We start from the raw sequence: 23,653 nt of genomic DNA on the forward strand, positions 1-23,653 counted from the left end.
AACCTTTCTCTCTTGAGTTCCATCTGTTACTCTCAAGGGTCCCCCTCGTGTCTTCCCCTTCCCTGGGGCATGCCTGGTGGCTCAGATGGTAAAGAATCTGCCTGCATTGCAGGAGACCCATGGCTCCCCATTGCACTGTATCCTAAATACTTGGTTATTATTTTTATAATAATAAATATTATTTTAAAATAATAATATAAAATATATTAATATTTAAAATATAAGATGATATTGGTATTGTCTGGAGACATAGCTTTTGTAGCACAAGGTGAGGGTGGCTCTTGGTAACACATCTGTGTCTCTTAAAGTGGGTTTCCACTAATATCCAAAGAGTTAAAAGTGACCAGAATAAAGAAGAAATATTTGACAACATATCAATTTAATGGAGATCCAAAACATTCAAAACAAACAACCAGAACTCAGCTGCTGGGAGAGGTGAGACTTGCCACAGGATAGATTTCTTGGGTCTCATTATCAAACCTCCACATATAGAACCATGTCCTGTACTCACAGCCTTTCTGGAATAAGTTGGAGTCTCCAACAAACTATAGTGCCTTTGTAAGCTCATCTCTAGTCTGTGATGAAAAAAATCAAACATATAAGTGAAGCATCAAAGTTGAGAAGCATTGGGCAACAGAAATGGCGTCAGTTGGTCCCTCATTTGGACCTCCCATTTATGGCTCTTCTTCTCCTCTGTTTCCTCCCTGCTCCACCTCTGGTGCCTTCCTGCCTGGTGCCGCTCATTTCACTTCTGCCGCTCCATACGATCCTTGCCCCATCCTTGTCCCTTGGTGGGCTGTGGCTGTGTGTGTCTTGAGCCCTGTGCTAAGTTGTACAGCTTCTCCCTGTGTTCTCAGTCTCTCCCAGATTCCCTTTGCCGAGCGGAATCCTCTCTTCTTCTCTGCAGCTTAGTCCTCGTTTCTTCTTGCCGGCGTCTCCAGGCAGCAATGATGGCTTCATCATCCATTTCCTCCTCTTCCTCCCTGTCAGTGCTTCTCCAATACCGGGACCGCCGCCCTGATGCAAACCTCCCTTCCTCTCTCTTTTCTATCCTCTCTTTCTCTCCCTCCTCTTCAGATCTCATGAAACTCTGGGTGAATTTCCTCTTGGCTCCAAATTCAGAAAAGTCTGACTTGGATGACTCTTCCACATCTTCCCAGTCCCTGGATCTGGCCGCATTTGGACGCCGTGGTTCTGGGGACTCTTCTCCTTCAGAGGGCTCGGGGGTCCGGCGGAAAAAGTAGGGCTCCGGGCTTCCCTCTCGGGAGCTTGAGGTCTCACTAAACATGGACCTGGAGAATGTGTGCATCTCTCGGCCTTCCCTGGTGGAGGAAGCAGAGAACCGTGAAGTGCTTTTCACCGAGTTGCTGTTGGTCTCGTGGTAGGAGGAGGTGTCCTGCTCCTCTGACCGAGATTTGGAGAACTTGTAACTGGAAGCCTTAGACTCTGTCTCCCGAATCAGCGAAGATCTGGTGCACTTTTCCCTGGAGCTTCCAGACCAGTCACTTTGGGGAGGAGATTTTTCCTCTGTCCGGAGGCCACTGAGCCACTTATTAATACTGTTATCCATCTCTCTGCCAGCTCTGCTGCCACTTCCATAGCCATCAGAGACAGTCAGGGAGGAGAAGGTGTCTGTGTCGGGTTTCTGGGAATTTGAAGAACACCGGAAGCTCCCTATGGCACTGTCAGGGTCCTCATCCCTGTCACCCACGTCATCATCCTCATCCTCCTTGACCTTCTTCTTCTTGAAAAGGGAGCTGCGTTTGTTGTCGGAGGCCAGCTTCTCCATTTTGTACTCGGACATCTTCTCCCTCAGCTCCGTTTGCATCTCCTTCTCCTTCCGGCCAAGCTCCTTTAGGTCAATATTGTCAGCAAAGAGGCTATAGATAGGCTTGCTGGTCCCCTTCACTTTGCTCTCAGTACCGTCAGCTCTTGCGCCCCGCATGGTATGGGAGGACAAAACGGACTGGGTCTCAGAGCTGAGTCTTCCCTGGCTTTGAGGCAGCAGGCAGCCACCCAGGGAGGAGCTGCTCTGTCCACTGAGCATGGAGACTTGGTCATCCCCTAGGCAGCTGCCTGCTGGTGCCGCCTTCATGCTTACAATGGATGATGGGCCGGGCGACAACAGCATTTCGTTTTGCTTCTGGGCGAGAGTTTCACTGACTACGTTGGCAATCCAGTTCTGTATGCTGGCAATGGAAATTGTGTCTCCAGGCCCCACGTGCAGGTTAGGTAGAGGTGTGGTGGGGGTGGAAGCCAAGCATCCCCCTACTTTGCTTAGGGCCTGAGAGGGATGGGAGCTGTGGCTCTGGGTGCTGAGCACCGATGCTGTGTCCCCATCAGCGCTGACTGAGGGGGCTGCTGACCAGAACGTAGACAGGGGGATGCTCCCACTGGCAGCTGAGCTATCTGCTTCCCAGCTTCCCATGGACTGGCTCTCCTCCAGGGTCTGCCTGCTTCTCTCCAGCAGCTCTAGCCTCCGCTGCCTCTTCTTGACCAAGGCCAAGTCGTCTCCCTTGCTGAGCTCCACCACCTCCTCCTTGTTCTCACTGCCCACCTTCTTCTGGTGTTTCAGCTTCCAGGCCTGGTAGGCAGACAGATTGACATCAGAGAGGTTTTTCTTCTCCCCCTCCACCTCCTCTGCACCTTGCTCACTGCTGCTATCTCCTGCCTCTGAGTCCTTCTTGTGAAATCCAAACTGGATTCTCTTGATCTTCCACCTTTCCAGGGCGGTGAGTTTGTCCTTGTTTCTGCTGCAGAAGTTATAGAAGGAGGGGGCCTCGGAGGCCACACTCTCCTCGTCATCCTCCCGCACCCTGCTCCCCACCTCCGAGCTGGTGTCCACCTCCTCTCTCTTGTACCTGGAGTGGTACTTCCGGGAAGCCTCCTTCTCAATCTCCTGCAGCCTCTGGTTCCACAAGTCCCAGGTGCTCTCCGTGGACATGGAGTCGGAGCGGCGTCTCCCACCTCGGTTCCGGCTGCTCATCTGCAGCTGCTGCTTCAGGACCCGGATGTCATGGCTGCTCACACTCTCGGAGGTGCTGCTCTCGCTCAGCGTGTGCCTCCTCCTTCTTCTCACAAAGGAGCCGCCATCGCTCTCCTCTTCCTCTTCCTCCGCCCTATCCCACCTCCGGTGCCCTTCTGCCTGGTACCTCTCATTTCGGCTCTGCCACTCCTGGATGATTCGCTCCACGTCCTCATCCTCGGGCTCCTCACCTTGACGAGAGGAGGCTGAGAACCTGCCGTCCTCGCCCTGCAGGACCTTGCGTGTGGGGAAGCTCTGCCCCCTTTTCCACGCCTCGTAGAGCTTCTCCTCCTCCTCCTCATCGATAAGGGTGAGGGGCTTGGAGGCCTGGCTGGCCCTCCCCAAGGAGGAGGCACTCAGGTGACTGGCAGCGTCGTCCTCCTCCTCCACGGTGAGGGTGTGCACTCTGCCTGCCGCCGTGCTCCTGGCCTCCTCGTCCTCCTCTGCCTCCTCCTCCCCCCACTCCCTGCTGAAGTCCTCTTCTCGCTCCTCCATCAGCTTCTCGTTGAGCTCGCGGAGCTGCTTCAGGAAGCCGTCGTTGGGGTAGATGGCCCGCTTCTTGCGCACAGTCATCAGGGCCTCCAGGATGGCCATGTTGTGGAAGATCATCAGGTACGCTACTACCAGCACGGCCGAGCGGCTGACGCCCATTTCACTGCTGACCAGGACTTTCCCTGAGAAGAAAACACAGCAGATGGTGATGGAACAGCAATAGTTCGCCTGTTCTTTTTTTTAAAGTTTCGATGTGCTGGATTTAGTATGTTTCCTTTGCCTCTCATATTCATCCATGCTCAAGTCACATTAGGGACAAGCATCATTGCCCCCATATTATAGAAGTCAGACAGAGCAGTGAGGCTACCCTGTGCTTGTGGAAACATTTTCTGAACATGTACAAGGAGTGGAGAGTGGGTGGAGGAAAAAAGGATCTAACAGCTGTCCCCACTTTTGAAACACTGAGTGCACTCTGTGCTGTGCTCTGCTTAGTTGCTCAGTTGTGCCCAACTGTTTGCAACCCCATGGACTGTAGCCCGCCAGGCTCCTCTGTCCATGGGGATTCTCCAGGCAAGAAGACTGGAGTGTGTTGCCAGGAGTGCATTTCTACTTTCCACCAACCTGAGCATCAGAAAGATGAAAAATAAAAGAATAGAGGTAATGGGGAAGGAAGTAGAAAACGAACAAGGCTAAGATGAATAAATCAGAAAGAAGTAGAATCTCAGCGTTGGAAAGGACCACAAGTCATTTGAGAATTCCCTTTACAACATCCTTGATTCTGGACAATCCGTCTTTCAGAATCTGCTGGATAGTTCCAGTGACAGAGAGCTCAGTATCTTGGACAGACAGAATACAACACATATTTCACTCCATATGTAGGTCATTCTAATTTTCTGAAAATTCTTTCCCATGTTAGGGCAAAGGATAACTCTCTGTAATAGGCATCCAGTACTCCTCTTCTGACATACTAGGGTAAATAATAAATATATGAATTAGGTCTTTAATACAAAAATTTTTAAGAAAATCACTATTATATTCTTCACTGAAGTTTTTTTTTTTTTTTTTCCTTTTCCTGTCCGGTCTGGATCTTTCAATCATTAGACAAACACTTTTCCATGTTTCATTACTATATGATCTACTCTCTTCAGGTCAAACTTGGATTTATTAGCTTTATTCCAAAGGAATTTATGTCAGTGTGGAACAAGATATTTCAGGTTTGGAATGACCCAAATGGAGTAGAGTGGGCCCCTCATTACTCTTGTTCTAGGCACTGGGCCTTCACTGATGCCATTTGAGCCTGCAATGTGGGTAGATATGTCGTACAATGAACTCAAATTATTGTTTATATCAACTGAAACCTGTAAAGCCTTCTAAAATTGCTATTAAGTCATGTCTCTCTTTTCTTGTAGCCTTCTTAAAGCATAAGGATAGTTGTATAAATTCCTATGAATGCTTTTGGTAAATATAGCCTATTCTTATAGCCTAACAGAAGCTTTTGCAAGTCTCAACTTTACCATTCAATACATTAGTGATTCCCCAACCTCCCCCTCTACCTTGCCTCCTTCATAAAAATGACAAACACGCCTTCTATGCCTTCATTCTAATAACTGTTTAAAATGCACATTGGGATCACTAGAGATCTCCTTCCAGGCTGTCATCAATCTGTTTGCCAGCAGTCTTCAGGGATATTTATTAAATTATTCAGGAGTCCTATCTTACAATATGGGATGGGGGTGACTTTATTATTATATCTTTGCACCAGTTAAGGCCATGTCTTTGTCTTATAGCAGGTCAGAGACCCAGGCAAGACTTGAGGGCGCCTGAGATCCAATAATGATGAAAGGCCAATTAACAAAGGCCAGCAGTCACTAGGGGTAGGTAAGCAAGCCACTAAAGAATCAAGGCCTTACAGATAGCTGAGAAAAGAAGTGAAAGGCAAAGGAGAAAATGAAAGATATACCGATCTGAATGCAAAGTGCCAAAGAAGAGCAGGGAGACATAAGAAAACCTCCTTAAGTGAACAAACGAAAAGAAACAGAGGAAAACAACTCTGTTGGAAAGACTCATGGGAAACTCATGGGAAAGGCTAGAGGTCTCTTCAAGAAAATCAGAGATACCAAGGGAACATTTCATGCAAAGATGGGCACAAAAAAGGACAGAAATGGTCTGGACCTAACAGAAGCAGAAGATAGTAAGAAGAGGTGGTAAGAATACAGAGAAGAACTGTACAAAAAAGGTCTTAATGACCCAGATAACCACATTGGTGTGTCACTCACACAGAGCCAGACATCCTGGAGTAGAGTGTGAAGTCAAGTGAGCCTTAGGAAGCATTACTAAGAACAAAGCTAGAGGAGGTGATGGAATTCCAGCTGAGCTATTTCAAATCCTAAAATAGGATGATGCTGTTAAGTGCTGCATGCTATACGTCAGCAAATTTGAAAAACTCAGCAGTGGCCACAGGACTAGAAAAGATCAGTTTTCTTTCCAATCCCAAAGAAGGTCAATGCCAGAGGATGTTCAAACTACTGCACAATTACACTCATTTCACATGCTAGCGAGGTAATGCTCAAAATCCTTCAAGCTAGGCTTCAATGGGTCATGGTGGAGAGTTCTGATAAAATGTGGTCCACTGGAGAAAGGAATGGCAAACCACTTCAGTATTCTTGCCTTGAGAAACCCAAGAAGAGTATGAAAAGGCAAAAAGATAAGACACTGTAAAATGAACTCCCCAGGTGCCCAATATGCTACTGGAGGTCAGTGGAGAAGTAACTTCAGAAGAATGAAGAGATGGAGCCAAAGCAAAAACAACACCCAGTTGTGGATGTGACTGGTGAGGGAAGTAAAGTCTGATGTTGCAAAGAGCACTATTGCATAGGAACCTGGAATGTTAGGGCCATGAATCAAGGCAAATTGAAAGTGGTCAAACAGGAGATGGTAAGAGTGAACATTGACATTTTAGGAATCAGTGAACTAAAATGGACATGAATTTAATTCAGATGACCATTATATCTACTACTGTGGGCAAGAATCCCTTAGAAGAAATGGAGTGGCCATCATAGTCAACAAAACAGTCCAAAATACAGTACTTAGATGCAATCTCAAAAATGAAAGAATGATCTCTGTTCATTTCCAAGGCAAACCATTCAATATCGCAGTAATCCAAGTCTATGCCCCAACCAGTAATGCTGAAGAAGCTGAAGTTGAATGGTTCTATGAAGACCTATAAGACCTTCTAGAACTAACACTCAAAAAAGATATCCTTTTCATTATAGGGGACTGGAATGCAAAAGTAGGAAGTCAAGAAACACCTGGAGTAACAGACAAATTTGGCCTTGGGGTACAGAATGAAGCAGGGCAAAGGCTAATAGAGTTTTGCCAAGAGAACACACTGGTCATAAAAAACACTCTCTTCCAACAACACGAGAGAAGACTCTACACATAGACATCACCAGATGGTCAATACCGAAATCAGATTGATTATATTCTTTGCCGCCAAAGATGGAGAAGTTCTATACAGTCCGCAAAAACAAGACCAGGAGCTGACTGTGGCTCAGATCATGAATTCCTTATTGCCAAATTCAGACTTAAATTGAAGAAAGTAGGGAAAACCATGAAACCATTCAGGTATGACCTGAATCAATTCCCTTATGATTATACAGTGGAAGTGACAGATTCAAGGGATCAGATCTGATAGAGTGCCTAAGGATGGAGGTTAGTGACATTGTACAGGAGACAAGGATCAAGACCATCCCCAAGGAAAAGAAATACAAAAAGGCAAAATGCTTGTCTGAGGAGGCCTAACAAATAGCTGTGAATAGAAGAGAATCGAAAGGCAAAGGAGAAAAGGAAAGATATAACCATCTGAATGCAGAGTTCCAAAGAATAGCAAGGAGAGATAAGAAAGCCTTCCTCAGCAATCAATGCAAATAAATAGAGGAAAACAATAGACTAGGAAAGTCTAGCGATCTCTTCAAGAAAATTAGAGATACCAAGGGGACATTTCATGCAAAAATGGGTACAATAAAGGACAGAAATGGTATGAACCTAACAGAAGCAGAAGATATTCAGAAGAGGAGGCAAGAATACACAGAAGAACTGTACAAAAAAGGTCTTCATGACCAAGGTAATCCCGATGGTGTGATCATTCACTACCTAGAGCAGACATCCTGGAATGTGAAGTCAACTGAGCCTGAGAAAGCATCACTACGAACAAAGCTAAGGAGGTGATGGAATTCCAGTTGAGCTATTTCAAATCCTAAAAGCTGATGCTGTGAAAGTGCTGCACTCAATATGCCAGCAAATTTGGAAAACTCAGCAGTGGCCACAGGACTGGGAAAGGGCAGTTTTCATTCCAATCCCAAAGAAAGGCAATGCTAAAGAATGCTCAAACTACCACACAATTGCACTCATCTCACATGCTAGTAAAGTGATGCTCAAAATTCTCCAAGCCAGGCTCCAGCAGTATATGAGCTGTGAACTTCCAGTAGTTCAAGCTGGTTTTAGAAAAGGCAGAGATCAGATTGCCAACATCTGCTGGCTCATTGAAAAAGCAAGAGAGTTCCAGAAAAACATCTACTTCTGCTTTTTTGACTATGCCAAAGCCTTTGACTGTGTGGACCACAACAAACTCTGGAAAATTCTGAAAGAGATGGGAATACCAGACCACTTGACCTGCCTCTTGAGAAATCTGTATGCAGGTCAGGAAGCAACAGTTAGAACCATACATGGAACAACAGATTGGTTCCAAATCAGGAAAGGAGTACGTCAAGGCTGTATATTGTCACCCTGCTTATTTAACTTCTATGCAGAGTACATCATGAGAAATGCTGGGCTGGATGAAGCACAAGCTAGAATCAAGATTTCTGGGAGAAATATCAATAACCTTAGATATGCAGATGACACCAACTTTAAGGCAGAAAGCTAAGAAGAACTAAAGAGCCTTGTGATGAAAGTGAAAGAGGAGAGTGAAAAAGTTGTCTTAAAACTCAACATTCAGAAAACTAAGATCATGGCATCTGGTCCCATCACTTCATGAAAAATAGATTGGGAAACAGTGGAAATAGTGACAGACCTTATTTTTGGGGACTCCATAATTACTGTAGATAGTGATTGTAGCCATGAAATTCAAAGACACTTACTCCTTGGAGGAAAAGTTATGACCAACCTAGACAGCATATCAAAAAGCAGAGACATTACTTTGGCAAAAAGGTCTGTCTAGTCAAAGCTATGGTTTTTCCAGTAGTCATGTATGGATGTGAGAGTTGGACTATAAAGAAAGCTGAGTGCTGAAGAATTGATGCTTTTGAACTGTGGTGTTGGAGAAGACTCTTGTGAGTCCCTTGGACTGCAAGGAGATTCAACCAATCCATCCTAAAGGAAATCAGTCCTGAATATTCACTGGAAGGACTGATGCTGAAGCTGAAACTCCAGTACTTTGACCACTTGCTGTGAAGGACTGACTTATTTGCAAAGACCCTGATGCTGGGAAAGATTTAAGGCAAGAGGAGAAGGGGACGGCAGAGGATGAGATGGTTGGATGGCATCACCAACTCAATGGACAGGAGTATGAGTAAACTCCAGTAGTTGGTGATGGACAGGGAGGCCTGGCCTGCTGCAGTCCATGGGGTTACAAAAAGTCAGACATGACTGAGTGACTGAACTGAACTGAAACTTCAACAGTACATGAACTGATATCTTCCAGATGTACAAGCTGGGTTTAGAAAAGGCAGTGGAACCAGAGGTCAAATTGCCAACATCCATTGGATCATAGAAAAAGCAAGGGAGTTCCAGAAAAAGATCTACTGTTGCTTTATTGACTATACTAAAGCCTATGACTATGTTGTTTTTGTTCTGTCACTCAGTCGTGTCCAACTCTTTGTGATCCCAGGATCTGTAGCACACCAGGCTTCCCTTTTCCTCACCATCTCCTCGAGCTTGGTCAAACTCATGTCCATTGAGTCAGTGATGCCATCCAACCATCTTGTCCTCTCTTGTTCCCTTCTCCTCCTGCCTTCAACCTTTCTTAGCCACAGTGTCTTTTCTAAGGAGTCAGCTCTTTGTATCAACTGTGGAAAATTCTTAAAAAGATGGGAATACCAGACCACCTTACCTGTCTCCTGAGAAACCTGTATGTAGGTCAAGAAGCAACAGTTAGAAACAGACATGGAGCAACTAACTGGTTCCAGATTGGGAAAGGAGTATGTCAAGGCTGTATATTGCTACCCTGTTTATTTAGCTTATATGCAGAGTACATCATACAAAATGCCAGGCTGGATGAAGCACAAGTTGGAATCAGGATTGCTGGGAGAATCCTCAGATGTGCAGATGACCATCCTAATGGCAGAAATTGAAAAGGAACCAAAGAGCATCTTAATGAAGGTGAAAGAAGAGAGTGAAAAAGCTGACTTAAAACTCAACATTCAAACAACTAAGATCATGGCATTAGGTCCCATCACTTCATGACAAATAGGTGAGGAAAAATTGTAAACAGAGAGACTTTATTTTCTTGGGCTTCAAAATCATTGTAGATGGTGACTACAGCCATGAAATTAAAGTTTGCTCCTTGAAAAGAAAGCTTTGATGAATCTATACAGCATACTAAAAAGCAGAGACATTGCTTTTCCAATAAAGGTCCATATAGTCAAAGTTATGTTTTTTCCAGTAGTCATGTATGGATATAAGAGTTGGATCATAAAGAAGACTGAGTGCTGAAGAATTGATGCTTTTCAACTGTGGTGCTGGAGAAGTCTCTTGAGAGTCCCTTGGACTGCAAGGGAATCAAACCAGTCAATGCTAAAGGCAATCAACCCTGAATACTCATTGGAAGGACTGATGTGGAAGCTAAAGCTCCATACTTTGGTCACCTGATGCAAAGAGCCATTGGTAAAGAACCTGATGCTGCGAAAGACTGAAAGCAAATGGAGAAGGGGCAGTAGAGGATGAGATTGTTAGATAGCATGACCAACCCAATGATCATGAATTTGACTGAACTCTGGGAAATATTAAAGGACAGAGGAGCCTGGCTGTGATGCAGTCCATGGGGTCGCAGAGTCAGAGAAGACTGAGCCACTGAACTTAACTGAAAGAATCAAGGCCACTAAAAAAGCATCTACAGATTCAACGTCTAATCCCCTTCCTCTTCCAGCTCAGGGCTCAGCTGTCACTTTTAACTGGCGAACCAGGCAACAGTTTACTCCTGTGAGTACCGAAGACTCACTCCATTTCTTTGGAGGTGGTTACTAGGCCAGCTCAGTTCAAGACACTTCAGGACACAAACCAATAGGCTTCCTCATAAGGGCATCAAATATTGAATACAATTAGACGCAGTCTGGTAGAGGCTAGGTTGCCATCCATGCTTTTTCATATTATGTTCCTTGCACCTGGGATTCCTCTGAGGAGCCTCAGGGGCTGCCTCAGGGACAAGGGAAAGGCTGGGTGGGTCAGACTCAGGGGTCCCCACCCAATTCACCCAGAGCAGCAGAAGGATTTTTTATTTTCTTAGGCACACTAAGGTATAGTTTGTGCCTGATATCAACTTCACGGGGTGCCTTTCATTTTGAAGTGAAAGTAGATTTGTTTGGTTGTGATGGAAACTCTCCAGCAGTAAAATGGCTTGAGGAAGGAAGTCTTTTTCTAAAATTTGAAGTCGTCATTTTGATCATTAGGAGAGCTGATTTTGGAGGTAAGGGGGCTCAGTCTTGAGGTAGAAATTACTAGGCAGTCAGTGTAGAACTCTGAGACCTTGGTCTTGTTTTCAGTAAACATCCTGCTCCATTGTCCTGAATTCCTGGAATGTGTCTTTAGTGTGATAAATTATCAGCACTCAGATCCAGTTCAGTTCTGTTCAGTCGCTCAGTTGTGTCCAACTCTTTGGGACCCCATGAATCGCAGCACACCAGGCCTCCCTGTCCATCACCAACTCCCACAGTTCACTCAAACTCATGTCCATCGAGTCGGTGATGCCATCCAGCCATCTCATCCTCTGTCGTCCCCTTTTCCTCCTGCCCCCAATCCCTCCCAGCATCACAGTCTTTTCCAATGAGTTGACTCTTTGCATGAGGTGGCCAGAGTACTGGAGTTGCAGATTTAGCATCAGTCCTTCCAAAGAACACCCAGGGCTGATCTCCTTCAGAATGGACTGATTGGATCTCCTTGCAGTCCAAGGGACTTTCAAGAGTCTTCTCCAACACCACAGTTCAAAAGCATCAATTCTTCGATGCTCAGCTTTCTTCACAGTCCAACTCTCACATCCATACATGACCACTGGAAAAACCATAGCCTTGACTAGGCTTTGTTGACAAAGTAATGTCTCTGCTTTTGAATATGCTATCTAGGTTGGTCATAACTTTCCTTCCAAGGAGTAAGCATCTTTTAATTTCATGGCTGCAATCACCATCTGCAGTGATTTTGGAACCCCCCAAAATAGTCTGACACTGTTTCCACTGTTTCCCCATCTATTTCCCATGAAGTGATGGGACCAGATGCCATGATCTTCGTTTTCTGAATGTTGAGCTTTAAGCCAACTTTTTCACTCTCCTCTTTCACTTTCATTAAGAGGCTTTTTAGCTCCTCTTCACTTTCTGCCCTAAGGGTGATGTCATCTGCATATCTGAGGTTATTGATATTTCTCCTGGCAATCTTGATTCCAGCTTGTGCTTCATCCAGCCCAGCGTTTCTCATGATGTACTCTGCATACATCCAGTAATTAACTTCTTCTCCATATGCTTGAGGGAAAACCAACTGGTGATCATTAATCCTAAACCCATATGTCTGGTCCATGGTAAAATGGTCAGAGGGCATGAAAAAGGATGGTGACTTAATCCAAGGATCAAAAGAAGCCATGAAGTGAGGTGAAGTCTCTCAGTCATGTCTGACTCTTTGCGATCCCATGGACTGCAGCCCACCAGGCTCCTCTGTCCATGGGATTCTCCAGGCAAGAATACTGGAGTAGGTTGTCATTTCCTTTTCCAGAGGATCTCCCTGATGCAGGGATCGAACCTGGGTCTCCCACACTGCAGGCAGACGCTTTAATCTCTGAGCCACCAGGGAAGCCCCCAAGAGAAGCCATAAAGATGTTAAGTACCTTGACCTTTAAATTGATTGGTTAGAAATAATGTGATTTAAGGAAGGATATAAAAACTGCTGTAAGGCCCACCTTGGGGGGACCTTTTACCCTCTCTCAGTGTCTATGCTGAGAGCTCTGTGCTTTCCTCCACTTTAATGAATTCTATTCTCTTGAGTGTTTGCATGTTCATGGATTCCATTCTTTTGTTCTGCAGACAAGAACTCGGATTCCCATCTCAGTCTGTCTAGATGTGCTTAAAAATTTGCAGAGTACTGCTAGTGGAGAGAGCCCTGGACTTGAGTAAGGCTGGGTTCAAGTTCTCTCACATGATCAGGATGCCTTTGTATGGCAGGAGTTTGTGTTGTATCCTCTCAGTTCACAATCCTCTTTTTCCTCAGAACTTTCTTCCCTCTCTGCGTTTCAGGAAAATGAAAAGTACTTGCCCAGAAGTCAATCCTTCTTGTCACTGTGGATGGAGTTCAGGGTAGACAAAGGACCAGAGTCCAGGGAATGTGGAAATGGAACTGAGGAAGAAAATCAGCAGTTATTGCCAGGCCTGTGGAGGGCCATGCTCTCGATGTAGAGAGAAAGAGAAAATGGAACCAAGAGTCCTGAGGCTGTCCAGTCCTTGTTCCAGACCATCCTGAGGCTACATTCCTGTCTCTGGATTTCTTCTTGTCTTGTTATAGTTAATGCCTTTGCTGCTTGTTTAGTAGTTTGAGATGGTTTTCACTTACTAGCAACCAAGGGGATCTTAATTATTACATGGTTTCAGTCATTTAGGGGCTTCCCTGATAGCTCAGTTGGTGAAGAATCCACCTGCAATGTAGGAGACCCCAGTTGGACTCCTGGGTTGGGAAGATCCGCTGGAGAAGGGATAGGCTACTGAATCCAATATTCTGGCCTGGAGAATTCCATAGACTGTATAGTCCATGGGGTTGCAAACAGTCAGAGATGACCGAGTAACTTTCACTTTCAGTTACTTGAGCTTCCATGAGTGGGGATTTCCCCATCTGTAAAAGGTAAATAACATGTTCTCAAGGGGTCACTGTGATTATTAGGTAAAATGCTCAGCACCAGGTGTATACTTCATTTTCCTCCTGGTCCTAGAGTGGAGAAAATCATAGAAACTAAGGTCCAGGAGGTTAACTCCAGGTCTGCTGGGAGGTAGGAACTACCCACAAAAGCAACAACCACTGTAAAGGATATTGTCTTTTCCCTGGCTTGCAGGGATGCTGAAGCAAGGCAGTGGGAGGCTGAAGTTCATAGTAGCAAGGGAAGAGGGGATGGTCTGCAGGACACACAGGCCAAGCAGGACATGGGGACCACCTGGCTGACCCACGGTCTGGGCCAGCTCCAGCTGAGCTGCCATACTGGTGGGAAGGCCTGATGCACTGCTGTGGGTGGGACTGGGGAGCTGGGGGTGCAGAACCAGCCCCGGAGGGAGTGCTGCCTCTCTTTCCCGCGACGGGACACTCCCTGCTCCAGCCACAGCAGCTCCTGGATGTCCACGCCGCCACCCTCAGGCAGCTTCTTGCGATCCTGGGCATACGTTTCCACTGTGCGAACTGCCTCTCTCACCCGGGATGCTGCGTGAGTCTGTGCTTCCCTCGCTCTGCCAAGAAGTTTGTGGACAGCACCAGGAAAAGCAGCAGAAGAAATCCCCTCTCTCACAGACACTAGGCAGACATGCCCAAGTCTATTTTAGTCAGAAGAAATACGTTCTTTAAAATAAGGTTTTAAGTATTGAAAAGAGGAGAAAATCATTTTATATAGATATATAATTTATCTATACATATATGTAACACATGAATTATTTAATAAAAATATACATATATAAAAATATTTTCCCTCTCTCTGAACTCTCTCTGCCTCTTGCTGCTTCTCTGTCTCTCTCTAAGTATGTATACATATACATGTATATGTGATGTTGTTCAGTCACTAAGTCACGTAGGACTCAGACCCCATGGCCTGCAGCACAGCCAGGCTCCTCCGTCCTTCACTATCTCCTGGAGTTTCCTCACATTCATGTGCATTGAGTTGGTCATGCTGTCTAACCATCTCATCCTCTGCTGCCTGCTTCTTTTGCTTTCAGGCTTTCCCCGCATCAGGGTCTTTTCCAGTGGGTCAGCTCTTCGAATCAGGTGGCCAAAGTATTGGAGTTTCAGCTTCAGCATCTGTCATTCCAGTAAGGATTCAGAGTTGATTTCCTTTAGGATTGACTGGTTTGATCTCTCTCCTTGCAGTCCAAGGACTCTCAAGAGTCTTTTCCAACACCACAATTCAAATTTGATGCTCAGCCTTCTCTATGGTCCAGCTCTCACATCCGTACATGACTACTAGAAAAACCATAGCTTTGACTATATGGACCTTTATCAGCAAAGCAATGTCGCTGTTTTCTAGATTTGTCATAACTTTCCTTCCAAAGATCAAGCATCTTTTAATTTCATGGCTACAGTCACTGTCTGCAGTGCTTTTGGAGCCCCCCAAAATAAAATCTGTCACTGTTTCTACTTTTCCCCTTCTATTTGCCAAGAAGTAATGGGACCTAATGCCATAATCTTAGTAGTTTGAATGCTGAGCTTCAAGCCAACTTTTTTCACTCTTCTCTTTCACTTTCCTCAAGAGGCTCTTTAGTTTCTCTTCACTTTCTGCTATTAGAGTGGTATCATATGCATATCTGAGGTTGTTGATATTTCTCCCAGCAATCTTGATTCCAGCCTGTGCTTCATCCAGCCCAGCATTTCCCCTGATGTACTCTGTAGAGAAGTTAAATAAGCAGGGTGACAGTATACAGCCTTGACAAAGTCCTTTCCCAATTTGGAACCAGTCGGTTGTTCCATGTCTGGTTCTAACTGTTGCTTCTTGACCTATATACAGGTTTCTCAGGAGACAGGGAAGGTGGTCTGGTATTCCCATCCCTTAAAGAATTTTCCACAGTTTGTTGTGATCCACACAGTCAAAGACTTTAACATAGGCAATGAAACAGAAGTAGATGTTTTTCTGAAATACCCTTGCTTTCTCTATGATCCAACAAATGTTAACAATTTGATCTCTGGTTTCTCTGCATTTTCTAAACCGAGCTTGTTTGGAGATTCAAAATTTGGAGGTCCTCAGTTCATGTACTGCTCATGTCTAGTTTGAAGGATTTTGAACATAATCTTACTAGCATGTGAAATGAGTGCAATTGTATGGTAGTTTGAACATTCTTTGGTATTGCCCTTCTTTGGGATTGGAATGAAAACTGATCTTTTCCAGTTGTGTGGCCACTGCTGAGTTTTCCAAATTTGCTGACAAATTGAGTGCAGCACTTTAACAGCATCATCCTTTTTTAGGATTTAAAATAGCTTAGCTGGAATTTCATCATCGTCTCCTCTAGCTTTGTTCATAGTAATTCTTCCTAAGGCTCACTTGACTTCACACTTTACTCCAAGATGTCTGGCTCTACGAGAGTGACCACACTCTCATATGAGAGTGGTTATCAGGGTCATTAAGACTTTTTTTGTACAGTTCTTCTGTATATTCCTGCCACCTCTTCTTAATATCTTCTGCTTCTGCTAGGTCTTTACTGTTTCTGTCCTTTTTTTTAAATTTCTTTTTTAATTGAAGGATAATTGCGTTACAGAATTTTGTTGTTTTCTGTCAAACCTTGACATGAATCAGCTATAGGTATACATGTATCCCCTCCCTTTTGAACCTCCTTCCCATCTCCCACCCCATCCCACCCCTCTAGATTTATACAGAACCCCTGTTTGAGTTTCCTGAGCCATACAGCAAATTCCCATTGGCTATCTATTTTACACATGGTAATGTAAGTTTCCATGCTACTCTTTCCATACATCTCACCCTCTCCTCCCCTCTCCCCATGTGCATAGGTCTATTCCCTGTTTCTCAATTGCTGCCATGTAAATAAATTCTTCGGTATCATTTTTCTAGATTCCTTAATATTCATTAGAATATGATATTTATCTTTCTCTTTCTGACTCACTTCATTCTGTATAATAAGTTCTAGGTTCATCCACCTCATCAGAATTGAGTCAAATGCATTCCTTTTTATGGCTGAGTAATATTCCATTCTGTATATGTACCACAACTTCTTTATCCATTCATCTGTTGATGGGCATCTAGGTTGCTTCCATGTAATAGTGTATTAGTGCTGCAATGAACAATGCGATACATGTGTCTCTTTCAATTCTGGTTTCCTAGGAGTGGGATTGCTGGGTCATATGGTGGTTTTATTCCTAGGTTTTTAAGGAATCTCCATACTGTCTTCCTTAGTGGCTGTATCAATTTACATTCCCACCAACAGTGCAAGAACATTCCCTTTTCTCCACAGCCTCTCCAGCATTTATTGTTTGTACACTTTTTGATGATGGTCATTCTGACCAGTGTGAGGGGATATCTCATTGTAGTTTTGATTTGCATTCTCTAATAATGAGCGACCCCACGTCCAAGGAGTGGTGGCTGCGTGGGTGCAGGAGGGCCTAGAGGAGCTACTCCACGTTCAAGGTCAGGAAGGGCAGCAGTGAGGAGATACCCCTCGTCCAAGGTAAGGAGCAGCAGCTGCGCTTTGCTGGAGCAGCCGTGAAGAGATACCCCACGTCCAAGGTAAGAGAAACCCAAGTAAGATGGTAGGTGTTGCAAGGGGGCATCAGAGGGCAGATACGCTGAAACCATACTCACAGAAAACTAGTCAATCTAATCACACTAGGACCACAGCCTTGTCTAATTCAGTGAAACTAAGCCATGCCTTGTGGGGCCACCCAAGATGGGTGGGTCATGGTGGAGAGGTCTGTGGTCCACTGGAGAAGGGAATGGCAAACCACTTCAGTATTCTTGCCTTGAGAACCCCATGAACAGTATGAAAAGGCAAAATGGTAGGATACTGAAAGAGGAACTCCCCAGCTTAGTAGGTACCCAGTATGCTACTGGAGATCAGTGGAGAGATAACTCCAGAAAGAATGAAGGGATGGAGCCAAAGCAAAAACAATACCCAGTTGTGGATGTGACTGGTGATAGAAGCAAGGTCCGATGCTGTAAAGAGCAATATTGCATAGGAACCTGGAATGTCAGGTCCATGAATCCAGGCAAATTGGAAGCGGTCAAACAGGAGATGGCAAGAGTGAACATCAACATTCTAGGAGTCAGCAAACTAAAATGGACTGGAATGGGTGAATTTAACTCAGATGACCATTATATCTACTACTGCAGGTAGTAATCCCTTAGAAGAAATGGAGTAGCCATCATGGTCAACAAAAGAGTCCGAAATGCAGTACTTGGATGCAATCTCAAAAATGACAGAATGATCTCTGTTCATTTCCAAGGCAAACCATTCAATATCACAGTAATCCAAGTCTATGCCCCAACCAGTAATGCTGAAGAAGCTGAAGTTGAATGGTTCTATGAAGACCTACAAGACCTTTTAGAACTTACACCCCAAAAAGGTGTCCTTTTCATTATAGGGGACTGGAATGGAAGTAGGAAGTCAAGAAACACCTGGAGTAACAGACAAATTTGGCCTTGGCTAATAGAGTTTTGCCAGGAGAATGCACTGGTCATAGCAAACACCCTCTTCCAACAACACAAGAGAAGACTCTATACATGGACATCACCAGATGGTCAACACCAAAATCAGATTGATTATATTCTTTGCAGCCAAAGATGGAGAAGCTCTATACAGTCAGCAAAAACAAGACCGGGAGCTGACTGTGGCTCAGATCATGAACTCCTTATTGCTAAATTCAGACTTAAACTGAAGAAAGTAGGGAAAACCACTAGACCATTCAGGTATGACCTAAATCAAATCCCTTATCATTATACAGTGGAAGTGAGAAATAGATTTAAGGGACTAGATCTGATAGATAGAGTGCCTGGTGAACTATGGAATGAGGTTTGTGACATTGTACAGGAGACAGGGATCAAGACCATCCCCATGGAAAAGAAATGCAAAAAAGCAAAATGGCTGTCTGGGGAGGCCTTACAAATAGCTGTGAAAAGAAGAGAAGCCAAAAGCAAAGGAGAAAAGGAAAGATATAAGCATCTGAACGCAGAGTTCCAAAGAATAGCAAGAAGAGATAAGAAAGCCTTCCTCAGCGATCAATGCAAAGAAATCGAGGAAAACAACAGAATGCGAAAGACTAGAGATCTCTTCAAGAAAATTAAAGATACCAAGGGAACATTTCATGCAAAGATGGGCTGGATAAAGGACAGAAATGGTATGGACCTAACAGAAGCAGAAGATATTAAGAAGAGGTGGCAAGAATACACAGAACAACTGTACAAAAAAGATCTCCATGACCAAGATAATCCCTATGGTGTGATCACTCACCTAGAGCCAGACATCCTGGAATATGAAGTCAAGTGGGCCTTAGAAAGCATCACTATGAACAATGCTAGTGGAGGTGATGGAATTCCAGTTGAGCTATTTCAAATTCTAAAAGATGATGCTGTGAAAGTGCTGCACTCAATATGCCAGCAAATTTGGAAAACTCAGCAGTGGCCACAAGACTGAAAAAGGTCAGTTTTCATTCCAATTCCAAAGAAAGGCAATGTCAAAGAATGCTCAAACTACCACACAATTGCACTCATCTCACATGCTAGTAAAGTGATGCTCAAAATTCTCCAAGCCAGGCTTCAGCAATACGTGTGCCATGAACTTCCAGATGTTCAATCTAGTTTTAGAAAAGGCAGAGGAACCAGAGATCAAATTGCCAACATCCACTGGATCATCAAAAAAGCAAGAGAGTTCCAGAAAAACATCTATTTCTGCTTTATTGATTATGTCAAAGCTTTTGACTGTGTGGATCACAATAAACTGTGGAAAATTCTGAAAGAGATGGGAATACCAGACCACCTAACCTGCCTCTTGAGAAATCTGTATGCAGGTCAGGAAGCAACAGTTAGAACTGGATATGGAACAACAGACTGGTTCCAAATAGGAAAAGGAGTATATCAAGGCTGTATATTGTCACCCTGCTTATTTGACTTAAATGCAGAGTACATCATGAGAAACGCTGGACTGGAAGAAACACAAGGTGGAATCAAGATTGCCAGGAGAAATATCAATAACCTCAGATATGCAGATGACACCACCCTTATGGCAGAATGTGAAGAGGAGCTAAAAAGCCTCTTGATGAAAGTGAAAGAGGAGAGTGAAAAAATTGGCTTAAAGCTCAACATTCAGAAAACGAAGATCATGGCATCTGGTCTCATCACTTCATGGGAAATAGATGGGGAAACAGGGGAAACCGTGTCAGACTTTATTTTGGGGGCTTCCCAAATCACTGCAGATGGTGACTGCAGCCATGAAATTAAAAGATGCTTACTCTTTGGAAGGAAAGTTATGACCAACCTAGATAGCATATTGAAAAGCAGAGACATGACTTTGCCAACAAAGGTCCTTGACTAGAGTCAAGGCTATGGTTTTTCCAGTGGTCATGTATGGATGTGAGAGTTGGACTGTGAAGAAAGCTGAGCGCTGAAGAATTGATGCTTTTGAACTGTGGTGTTGGAGAAGACTCTTGAGAGTCCCTTGGGCTGCAAGGAGATCCAACCAGTCCATCCTAAAGGAGAAAAGCAGTCTTGAGTGTCCATTGGAAGGATAATGCTGAAGCTGAAACCCAATACTTTGACCACCTCCTGTGAAGATTTGACTGATTGGAAAAGACTCTGATGCTGGAAGGGATTGGGGGCAGGAGAAGAAGGGGACGAGAGAGGATGAGATGGCTGGATGGCATGACCGACTCGATGTACGTGAGTTTAAGTGAACTCCGGGAGTTGGTGATGGACAGGGAGGCCTGGCGTGCTGCGATTCATGGTGTCACAAAGAGTCGGACACGACTGTGTGACTGAACTTAACTGAACTGAATATGAGCTATGTTGAGCATCTTTTCATGTGTTTGTTAACCATCTGTATGTCTTCTTTGGAGAAATGTCTGTTTAAGTCTTTTCCCCAATTTTTGATTGGGTTGTTTGCTTTTCTGGCATTGAATTGTATGAGCTGCTTGTATATTTTGGAAATTAATCCTTTGTCAGTTGTTTCACTTGCTATTATTTTCTTGCATTCTGGGGGTTGTCTTTTCACCTTGTTTATAGTTTCCTTTGCTGTGCAAAAATTTTTAAGCTTATTCATGTCCCACCTGTTTACTTTTATTTTTATTTCCATTACACTAGAATGTGGGTCATAGAAGATCTTGCTTTCATTTATGTCATGTTCTGCCTATGTTTTCCTCTAAGAGTTTTATAGTTTCTGGTCTTACATTTAGGTCTTTAATCCATTTTGAGTTTATCTTTGTGTGTTAGGAAGTGTTCTAATTTCATTCTTTTACATGTAGCTGTCCAGTTTTCCCAGCATCATTTGTTGAAGAGACTGTTTTTGCCCCATTGTATATTCTTGTATCCTTTATCAAAAATAAGATACCCATAGGAGCATGGGTTTATTTTTGGGCTTTCTATCTTGTTCCATTGGTCTATATTTCTGTTTTTGTGCCAGTACCATACTGTCTTGATGACTGTAGCTTTGTAGTGTTCTGAAGTCAGGAAGGTTGATTCCTCCAGCTCCATTCTGCTTTCTCAGGACTGCTTTGGCTATTCGGGGTTTTTTGTGTTTCCATATGAATTGTGAAATTTTTTGTTCTAGTTCTGTGAGGAATGCCATTGGTAATTTGATAGGGACCACATTGAATCTGTAGATTGAAGTTTGGTAGTATAGTCATTTTCACAAAATCGATTCTTTCTACCCAGGAACATGGAATATCTCTCCATCTGTTTATGTCATCTTTGATTTCTTTCATTAGTGTCTTGTAATTTTCTCTGTACAGTTCTTTTGTCTCCTTAGGTAAGTTTATTCCTAGATATTTAATTCTTTTTGTTGCAATGGTGAATGGGATTAATTCCTTAATTTCTCTTTCTGATTTTTCATTGTTAGTACATAGAAATGCAAGTGATTTCTGAGTATTGATTTTGTATCCTGCAACTTTGCTAAATTCACTGATTAGCTCTAGTAATTTTCTGATACTATCTTTAGGGTTTTCTATGTACAGTATCATGTTATCTGCAAACAGTGAGAACTTACTTCTTCTTTTCCAATCTGGATTCCTTTTATTTCTTTTTCTTCTCTCATTGCTGTAGCTTGGACTTCTAAAACTATGTTGAGTAATAGTGGTGAAAGTGGACACCCGTGTCTTGTTCCTGATATTAGGGGGATGCTTTTAGTTTTTCACCATTGAGAATAATGTTTGCTGTAGGCTTATCATATATGGACTTTACTATGTTGAGGTACGTTCCTTCTATGCCCATTTTTTGAAGAGTTTTAATCATAAATGGGTCCTGAATTTTGTCAAAGGCTTTTTCTGCATCTATTGAGATGATCATATGGTTTTTATCTTTTGATTTGTTAATATGATGTATCACATTGATTGATTTGCATATATTAAAGAATCCTTGCATCCCTGGAATAATCCCAACTTGATCATGGTGTATGAACTTTTTGATGTGTTGCTGAACTCTGTCTGCTAAACTTTTGTTGAGGATTTTTGCATCTATGCTCATCAGTGATATTGGCTTGTAGTTTTCTTTTTTTGTGTTGTTTTTGTCTGGTTTTTAGTATCGGGGTGATGGTAGCCTTGTAGAATGAGTTTGGAAGTGTTCTTTCCTCTTCAGTTTTTTGAAAGAGTTTTAGAAGGATAGGCCTTAGCTCTTCTCTAAATGTTTGATAGAATTCTCCTGTGAATCCATCTGGTCCTGGGCTTTTGTTTTTTGGGAGATTTTTGATCACAGATTCAATTTCAGTGCTTGTAATTGGGTTGTTCATAATTTCTATTTCTTCCTGGTTTAGTCTTGGAAGATTGAACTTTTCTAAGACTCTGTCCATTTCTTCCAGGTTATCCATTTTATTGCCATGTAGTTGATCATAATAGTCTCTTATAATCCTTTGTATTTCTGCATTGTCTGTTGTAACCTCTCCTGTTTCATTTCTGATTTGTTGGTTTAATTCTTCTCTCTTTTGTTCTTAATGAGTCTGGCTAAAGTTTTGTCAATTTTGTTTACCTTTTCAAAGAACCAGCTTTTAGTTTTATTGATCTTTTCTATTGTTTCTTTCATTTCTTTCTGCTTGGATCATGATGATTTCTTTCCTTCTACTAATTTTGAGGGTTTTTTGTTCTTCTTTTTCCAGTTGTTTTAGGGGTAAAGTTAGGTTGTTTATTTGATGTTTTTCTTGTTCTTGAGGTAGGATTGTATTGCTATAAAATTCACTCTTAGAGCTGCTTTTGCTGCATCCTGTAGGTTTTGAGTTGTCATGTTTCCATTGTCATTTGTTTCTAGAAATTTTTTGGGTTCCCTTTTGATTTCTTCAGTAACCTGTTGGTTATTTAGAAAGGTGTTGTTTAATCTCCATGTGTTTGTGTTTCTTACAGTTCTTTCCTGTCATTGATATCTAGTCTTATAGCGCTGTGGTTGGAGAAGATGCATGATATGATTTCAATTCTCTTAAATTTACTGAGGTTTGATTTGGGACCCAGAATGTGGTCTATCCTGGAGAATGTTCCATGTGCACTTGAGAAGAAGTTGTATTCTTCTGCATTTGGATGGAATGTCCTGAAAATATCAATGAGATCCGTCTCATCTAATGTGTCATTTAAGACTTGTGTTTCCTTATTAATTTTCTGTTTTGATGATCCGCCAATTGGTGTGGGTAGGGTGTTAAAGTCTCCTACTATTATTGTGTTACTGTCAATTTCTCCTTTTATGTATGTTAGTGTTTCTCTTATGAATTGAGGTGCTCCTATGTTGAGTGCATGCTGCTGCTGCTAAGTCGCTTCAGTGGTGTCCGACTCTGTGCGACCCCATAGACGGCAGCCCACCAGGCTCCTCCATCCCTGGGATTCTCCAGGCAAGAACACTGGAGTGGGTCGCCATTTCCTTCTCCAATGCATGGAAGTGAAAAGGGAAAGTGAAGTGGCTCAGTCATGTTGGGTGCATAGATATTTACAATTGTTGTGTCTTCCTCTTAGGTTGATCCCTTGATCATTATGTAGTGTCCTTCCTTATCTCTTATAATAGTCTTTATGTTA

General features: G+C 43.3%; 1 protein-coding gene across 1 annotated transcript in view; it reads right to left on the reverse strand.

The window, feature by feature from the left end:
* Window positions 1–360: 360 nt before the first annotated feature.
* Window positions 361–23,653, reverse strand: part of STYXL2 (serine/threonine/tyrosine interacting like 2) — a 67,344-nt gene continuing 44,051 nt past the window's right edge. The window contains exon 6 of the mRNA XM_040229957.1: window positions 361–3,699. Within this exon, the coding sequence (XP_040085891.1) occupies window positions 854–3,699 (2,846 nt within the window). The 3' untranslated portion in view covers window positions 361–853. The remainder of the gene's footprint in view (window positions 3,700–23,653) is intronic.

Source organism: Oryx dammah, unplaced genomic scaffold, assembly GCF_014754425.2.
Source record: "Oryx dammah isolate SB20612 unplaced genomic scaffold, SCBI_Odam_1.1 HiC_scaffold_28, whole genome shotgun sequence".
Classification (NCBI taxonomy): Eukaryota; Metazoa; Chordata; class Mammalia; order Artiodactyla; family Bovidae; genus Oryx; species Oryx dammah.